The 8376-nt window shown below is 33.2% G+C and overlaps 3 protein-coding genes across 3 annotated transcripts; all 3 read right to left on the bottom strand.

Annotated features, from left to right (window-relative positions):
* Nucleotides 1-422: 422 nt before the first annotated feature.
* Nucleotides 423-1870, bottom strand: AT2G26130 (RING/U-box protein with C6HC-type zinc finger; the record flags this gene model as incomplete). Its single annotated transcript, NM_128171.3, has 3 exons — nucleotides 1484-1870; nucleotides 676-1412; nucleotides 423-600 (listed from the first exon to the last, which is right to left on the bottom strand). The coding sequence occupies exons 1-3, from the start codon at nucleotides 1763-1765 to the stop codon at nucleotides 423-425; spliced, it is 1197 nt and encodes a 398-aa protein (NP_180182.2). The 5' UTR covers nucleotides 1766-1870.
* A 3211-nt stretch (nucleotides 1871-5081) lies between these two features.
* AT2G26120 (glycine-rich protein) lies at nucleotides 5082-5469 on the bottom strand (the record flags this gene model as incomplete). The annotated part of the gene is made up of 2 exons (NM_128170.1): nucleotides 5082-5249; nucleotides 5323-5469. The coding sequence occupies 2 exons, from the start codon at nucleotides 5467-5469 to the stop codon at nucleotides 5082-5084; spliced, it is 315 nt and encodes a 104-aa protein (NP_180181.1).
* Nucleotides 5470-6752: 1283 nt separating this feature from the next.
* Nucleotides 6753-8376, bottom strand: AT2G26110 (bromodomain protein (DUF761)). The gene has a single exon (NM_128169.5). The coding sequence runs from the start codon at nucleotides 8028-8030 to the stop codon at nucleotides 7101-7103; it is 930 nt and encodes a 309-aa protein (NP_180180.3). The 5' UTR covers nucleotides 8031-8376; the 3' UTR covers nucleotides 6753-7100.

The raw sequence follows: 8376 nt of genomic DNA, 5'->3' as shown, positions 1-8376 counted from the left end.
AGTTTAAGATATCAAATTTATTCAAATATTTAGTATAAAAACCAAATAAACCGATTGCCTGCGGTAAACCGCGGGTTAAATCCTAGTAGAGAGTGATAGAGAGTGACCTATGCGTTATTGTTGTCAATTTAATCATCTATTTCGTATCTCACACACGGAATCTCACCACGAAATGGATCTTTAATCTCTTAATGTTATTTAGAAGTTTGGCTAGTTTACAGTTTCAGGTTGCACTAAACTCTAAAGCCTGCTTTGTAATACTTGCGCAATAAATTTTAATCTCTACTTATTATTGTCTATTCTAATCACTTCCTGCTCAAAGCCAATCCTTGCATGTATAAGAAAAACCAAGTTTAATGATAATCCTTAGAAACAATAATCAAAACCGTTTTTGCTAGTCCTATATATATACTATAACAGTCTTACGAGAACCGTCTTACGAGTAATATAATAGTAACCACAATAGCAATTATCACCAAAAAGAAAACAAAACAGCAGCACGAACCACAACATTGTGTCAAATCCAGATCATCTCTGCCAAGACCATGAAAGCAATCTCCAGCATCGGCTCCACATTGGTAGCAAAACGTATGTCCACATCTGCCATTTATCAGGTAAATTGTGTTGATACATAAATTCGAAATAACCGAAAAGAGATGTAATTAGAGATGATACCTGCAAACTACACTGATGCATCCAGAAGAAAGTTCAATCATGTGTTTACACTTGCTGCATTGACGCCACGATTTCTCATTCGCTAGATCTCTTAGCCTTCCATCGTTTTCTGTAGGATTTGGATGTAACGTCTTGTACTCGTCGCACGACAAGTTATTATGCCACGAAACTTTGCACTTGACGCAAAAGGGTTCGCCACATTTTACACAGCATCTCCTCACTCCAATGTTAAGTCCAGAGAGCTCGGTTTCCGACATTAAAGTCGAGCACCTCGGGTTTGGGCAATAAACTCTATCCATTACAGGAATCAACTCATCTTTAGTCTTTTGCTCCCACATCTTATTTAGTTTAGGTGTTAAAAGGTTGCCACAACGAACAGAAGTCAGCAGAGAATTGCAACGATAATGAGGACATGTTATCAAACTTCCTTCAAGTAGTCTCACCTCTATATGTCGTTTCACACATTCAGAACAACACATATGACCACTTTTATCAACGGAAAACATCTGATCAGCATTGATGTCATCGTTCAAACATATATTGCAAGTTTCTTTCTGAGCAGGAATATCTATGATGATCTCAGAAGAGATTGCTTCTATCGCAAAATCGTAGGCTAAATTAGACTGATTTTGAGTCAACATAACAGGGATGCTAGAAGTCAAATATTTTCTGATGCCTTGCACATCACGCAGTAGCAAGGCAATGCTTTCTTGCTTAGGAGTGGATATTCCCATGACCTAAAAATATTTCAAGGAAAAACATTAATTATGAGATTGAAGCAAATACGTGTGAGCCAAGGAAAGCTTACCAATTCGAAAATATATTCATGATCGCAGCAAATTGAGATATGATTGATCCCCAAACTCACGGCTTGATTTAATCCGCTCTTCAATGCTATAAGCTCAACCTCCAAAAGTGTAATGGTAGGGTCATGAATAGAAACCTTCAAGTCAAACAACAGATCGTCCTTGTCACCACAAATTGCAACCCCGAATCCTGCCAGTAACATCTCTTTTTCCTCGGTTACCAAACCCTTGAAGTAAAGCCTGTACAAAGGTTTTCCGGCGGGGTTTAGGTCATCTTCCTCCATATTTACTTGAAGCTTCTTTCTGAGGAGACGCTTTACCACTCAATAACATATATAGAGCTATATTTTTCTTTAAAGGAAAGGTCAGTAGAAATAGAAAGTTAGGAAAGAAAGAAAATGGAAGAAGATCAGATTAGACTTGTGCGTGAGTTTTGTTTCCATATTTGCTAGGTCTTAGGTCAGTCACTGACTGCGCATATCACGATGCATCCTTATAAGGCCTACGATCAAAGAGGATTGGAATCTGCATGCGTGTTTAGACTACACAATGTAAGAACAAAAACCAACGAGTGACGAACCTAGAAATGATTTTGACTGGATAAAATAAAGTAAAACTAATTCATATGAATTGATGGGCATATGTAGGTAACTCAAAGCTAGTGGTTAATAGTTATTTGGAATGAACCAATCCAATGGATTTGCCACATGTTTTTTTTCTTGTAGACTGTTTTTGCTTAAAAAGAAAAATATTCTAGTTTTCTTATGCCAATGGATTTGAAGGGTCGCACTCTGACCATATATCTAAGCTGGCACCCATCAAAAGTGCTGGTTTAAGAATTTAATAGGTCTTGCGAATTTTTTTTTAAAAATAAGTTCATTATGCTCATATTTTTAAAATGAGCGATTTTTGCTCACAAATTTTGAAAATGGGATCCTTTTGCTCACAAATTTGTTTTCTTTGGACTTGTTTTGCCATAATTTTTTATTAAATTGTTTTCTGCTCAAATTATTTTTTATGGGTTCCTTATGTCAATGAACTTGGGACGGTCGCACTATTTGTGCTTGTACTTAAGCAGGAACTTGTGGTATGGACATAGGGAGGTTTTAGACATAGTTCATCTCATGATTCTCTATATATAATGACATTTGATTCTTAGTTTTAGTCTAGAATTTGGTAACCTACAAAACAAGATATCAAGAACCATTTACAGCCTTACAGGGTAAAGGTTCAGGGTTTTTGTAATGTTTTTGAAATACATGTAAAAATCCATAATTCGTAATCATACGTTAGTTTTACTACAATGGAAAAAGATACCACCCTTTGGCAATAATTGTATTTGAAATCTTAGTGGTAAGTAGACTTACAAATGAAGCCAAGCAAAGTTCAATCAATCTACGATGGTGAAGGGTCATTTTCATTGGAGGTAAAGTACCATATTCTTTGTGTCTAAAAAAGAGTGGGGAACAATTTCAAAAAAAAAAATGATTTTATATTGTTGCAAAGATATACTATTAATTTATTTATTAAGCACATATCCGAGCGTGTTGTAAAATTATCATATAAAATATTGCTAAGTTAAAATTATATCCGAGCGTGTTGTAAAATATCATATAAAATATCATATTAAATATTGCTAATTAAAATATTTTATTCTTAATTCTGTCATCTTCATTGATTGTTAGATATATTTACATATTGAAGAAAGTAAACATAGAAAGACGACAAACAATAATTCGTCGCCATTATGCCTTTGCGCCGCTGAGGAGAGCCCAAAGTCCAAAAGCTTTCAATGATTGATTGGTCCATTATTTGATTCCTTCCTAATGGCCGATCCATTCAATGCTGAATGAAATACTGAAAACAAATATTTTGAATTTTTAATTTGAATTTAAAGGAGTTTAATGTTTTTTTTCTTTTCTTAACTGCATTGAATTTTCAATCTTTTCAAGTTACCGAAAATTTAGACTCGGAACAGAAAGTTCAACTGTATTACTATTACCATTCTTAGGCATGGTTTAATGGGTAGTTAAACAATCAATATTATAAGAACAGATTAGAACAGAAAAAAAAAACAATTTAGATGAGGCATTTAAGAAACTAAACAATTGGGACATACACTATAACTGAAGTGCTAAAAAGATAATTATTTTGTATTCTCATGCATGGATATTCTAAAAAATCTGAACGGGATGAAACCAAAATTGTATTTTATTTATTTATTTGGTTGAAAACTTGAATGCATGGCTTTGATTGTTCATTATATTTATTGGTGTTAAGATGTGGTTAAAAGAGATAGTACTCACTAAGTGATATTTGACTCATGCATTTGAAAGATACTTATAATTTTTTAAAAAATTGAATTATAGGTGCGACACTAATTTTCTGACTCTCTCTACATGGGCGTCATTCAACTTCTTACGAGTTCATAATTAATGTTTTCCTTGTTTCTTGTTGGTTTGGTTGAAAGGTTATAGTTTTGTTGGTTGCAGTTTGTATAGCTATTTTATTTAGAAAGGTTTAAAGCTTTTTCAAAAAGGTCAGTCTCACACATATCTTGTAATGTGTCGCATTCTTTCTTTGCTTGGTTTTCATGTTCCCAGGTTTTCTTATTTACGATTTTCGTAATCCTCTTATCTATCATCAAGTTGGTTGTTGCTTTTATTCAATTTTTCAAAGGTTATTATCTTTTTATAGGTTAATCAACAAATGAGTAACCTTGATGTACAACTCTCATGTGTAGTGTATAATTGGTTTTAAACCTCGATTTAATGTTTTATTTCTATGTTTTCTTAATGCTTAAAGTATTTTTTGGAGTCTTTTGGTTTTTTTTTTTTTTGGAGTCTTGAGATAAGTTCAATGAAAAGAAAGAAAGTTTTTATGCATAATTTAGAGCAATTTTCATCAAAGATCGAAAATCCAGTTATAGGAAACATTGATTCATCATATTTCCTTTTTCATGATTATATGAAGACATAAAAAGTATTAAAAACTTTAGACTCGTTTTTCTTAGGGTTATCATGCATTTATTTAGTTCAAAACTTTTTACTTATTATTTATTAACATGCACAACTTATTCTTTATTTTGCTAATTGGACAGAAATCTGTATATCCTACTTTAAAGGAAATATAGAGTAAAGCAAAATACGAGTAAGACAGTGAATCTGAAAAAAGGAGGAAATAAAAATAAAAATAACAAGAGTAATTTGTTTTGTTCCAAAAAGAAAGAAGTTGCTTGAACGATAACCAGAGTAAAATAGTAGATGATTAGATTATTTTCAACTCTTAATTTGCTAAATATTAGCTGAAATCAAAATAATTGTCTCTAACTGAATAACATTTAGCTTTTAAATGTTTCCTATCACACTAATCACAATTTAAACTTTCCACTTTTATTTTTGTAGAGGAAAAACTTTAGTTTCATTTTTACTATATTCCTATTCCTTCCTACATATTTCCTTATATTTTTTAGGGAAATTTGCATTTATAACTATCAAAAAATTATAAATTGAAAAACTAACCTATGCAAAAAAATACAATGATATTAAGTGTATAAAGTGTAATAATACAATAATATCCTCACCACCATAACTATTCACATCACCACCCCAGCCCAGAACCACCACCACCACCACCACCGGAACCTCTGCCACCACCGTCGCTGGAACTCACTCGCCGAAAAACTACCGCCGGAACTTTCTTACCGGAAAAATCACCGCCGGGAACCTTCGCCGGAACTCCCTCGCCGGAAACCACCGTCGGAACTCCCTCACCGGAAAAATCACCGTCGGCACTCCCTCGCCGGAAAACTCTCGTTGGAACTACGTCGTCGAAAAATCACCACCTGAACTCCTTCGCCGAAAAATCCTCGCGGGAAAACTCTATCGCCGGAAACCCACCACCGAAACTCCCTTGCCGGAAAACCCTCGCCGGAGCTCCTTCGCCGGAAACCTTCGCCTGAACTCATACCACCACCACCATTGGTCATTTTTTATACCCTTCAATGTTAGTTTCTTAATTCATACATATAGTATGCTATATTCTTAATTTTTTAGTAAAAAAGTGTTATTCTTGCAAATGATCCTATCTTTTACAAGTAAGAATCTAAAAAAAGCTTTGTCCAAAAAAAAAAAAAAAAAAAAAAGTCTAAAAAAACATCTCCAACAAACCCTGAAGTTCTCAAACTTTGAGATTTATTGAACTCCAACAAACTCTTATTTTTTAAGATAGTGCACTATTCACATCCTAAAAATATTTTTCATATTTCATTTTAATCTTCATACATGTTATATCTTACAAATAGTTTTATTAAATTGAATTATTTCAAATATATAAACACATATATTAAAATTAAAACTGAAACTATCAAAATATAAAAGATATAACATTTGAAAACAAATTTTATGCAACAATTTCATTGAGTATTTTTGAGCATTATGGAAATACTTATATTGAATAATTTTGTATTCTCTAAGCTAAGATACACACTATCTAACTAGACCATAATGGTAGAAGACATTGAGAATTCCAAAATCTCAAACAATTATATTCTCGTCCAACAAATCGACTGTATCGTCAGAATCATGTTCTCTTCGATTAATGAGTTGGATTCAACAAAGTTTGAAAATAGTCTTTGAGTTTAATTTAGCACACACATAATTTTTAATTTGTGGGATTAGAAGAAGTGTTCCTACAATTTACAACAAAAGATGCATTTAATTAATATAACAAAGACTTTTTGATGAATACATTTTTACATTTATTGTTTAAAAAAATCACATTATGAATTACAAACTTCTTCACATTATTTATTTTTTCAATTAAATTAACTTTTTGTTTTCAAAATTTAACTTAATTTATATTATTCAACCGTAATGCTACCAATCAAACTAAATACTTAAAAAAATTACAAAATTAAATACTCAATAACAAGTTTTAACTATATTTTTTTATATCTTCTATTTTTAGGCGCTTTTTCCATAGATGATTACATTTAATATAAATCTATAAATCTTATCATAAATGGAAGATTTATCTAAAATTCATTGATATATCTTCTCTAGTTTATTAAGAAAAAAACAGTGTCCCAAACATCATCTTTCATTAAAAAGACATGACACTTGAATTCCACGTGCTTCACAGCCAAGCATCCTGCAAATACGGATAAGCACAACGTATACTACTAAATACCATCACACTACATTTACATTACTACCCTCTCTTACACCATTTTTTTTCTTTTTTTTTTTGTAAACAACTCTTTTACACCATCTTTGTATCACATTATCACTGTTAAAATGTAAAATCATATATTGGTAATTTCGTAACTACGACGCCTCAAGAACAACAATTCCTCTACCACCCAAGATTCTTGAATCATCGTTTCGAAAATTTATTACAAACACCTTGGGTCATGTACAAAGATAAAGATTCTCGAATTTTCATTTTCTTGTTATAAAGAAAAAAGAGAAACAGTTCCGGCAACAAAAAGCCAGTGGATAATCTACAGTGAAGATGTGAAATTGAAAAAAGCTAACCAAAATTAAGAATTTTCAAAAAGGTCCATAAATTAATACATAGTTAAGAAACAGCCTCAAGAGTTTTCTTTTTATCAATTTTTCACTTGTCGTTTCTTTTCTTCACCATCTCCTTATACTTAGTGATGGAATCAATTCTCTGTAACTTCAACTGATGCTTGAATCGATTGATAAAGTCATCAGCTTTTGCATCTACTTCTTCATCAGCTTCTTCCACCGTCGTAACTCTCGGCACTTTCACCGTCGCAGGACGGCGAGCCTCCACGGAGATTTCATCTTCTTGAAAGTGAGAGAACGGAGATTTGGTACTAGCAGATTTTTTCATCTTCTTTGGAAGCTTCGGAGGTCTAATTCCAGCAGCTGGTTCAGTGTCAGATTTTGTCCTAGCGACATGGTTTAGATTAAGTTTACTATAAACCTCTTCAAGACTCTGTTCTTCTTCTTCTTGTTCTTCTTTTACTTCTTGTTCTTGTACTTGTTCTTGTTTTGTCTCTACGGTCACCGACGGTGGTGAAGCTTCGATTATATTGGTGGGTTCTTGAGAAATGTAGTTATAAAGATTGAAAGATTTGATTCTGTGAAGAACAGAAGGAGATCTAGACAAGAATGGTTGATTCTGTTCGATTGAAGCTGGTTGGTGAAAGTTGTTGTTGCTGTTGTCTTCAGGTGTTGAAGGAGGAAACTCGAGATGAGACTTGTCTGGAGAAGTGAAAGAAGAGAAGTTTATGGATTTGAGACGATGAATCATGGAAGGAGAGCGTTGGATCTGAGTTTGATTTGGGTCGTTGGATTTGGAAGAGAAAGATGAGCTAATGGCGATGGTACCAATCATAAGGTTGAGGAAGACGAAGAGAACTGTCGGAGTGAACCAACTATACATCGCCGTGAGTACAGATTCCGACATATCTAACATAGATTTTTGTTTTGGTTGTGTTCTTTGTTCGGAGAGAAAAGGAGAAGAGGAAGGAGATGGGTGCGTTTGGTTTTTTTCGGAAAGCAAATAGAAGCACATGTGGGAACTGGGGGTATTTTTGGTATTTGATGTTCTCACTTATTTTTCAGCTTTGTTTTTTTTTTTTTGTGAAGAGTGAGATGGTGGAAGACAAAGGAGGGAAGTGGAACATGCTTCTAGAATGTCACATCCACTACAATTTTGTTTGGTTTATTTCAATTTTTATGTTCTTGGATTTTTAAGAATTATTTGTTGTTTTCTTATGGTAAAAAAATGTTTCGTTCGTGTAAAGACTAAACTGAGAAATAACCATTTTGATGACTAGTTTTTAAACTTGAAGCTTATCATTTGGGAGTTACTATAGAGTGTCTCCTCGGTTCCGGCAATGGTGGAGTTAGGAGTCGAA

The sequence above is a fragment of the Arabidopsis thaliana genome, chromosome 2, assembly GCF_000001735.4.
Source record: "Arabidopsis thaliana chromosome 2, partial sequence".
Classification (NCBI taxonomy): Eukaryota; Viridiplantae; Streptophyta; class Magnoliopsida; order Brassicales; family Brassicaceae; genus Arabidopsis; species Arabidopsis thaliana.
The sequence above is the reverse complement of the archived record's forward strand: the minus strand, read 5'-3'. Positions and strand labels throughout refer to the sequence as shown.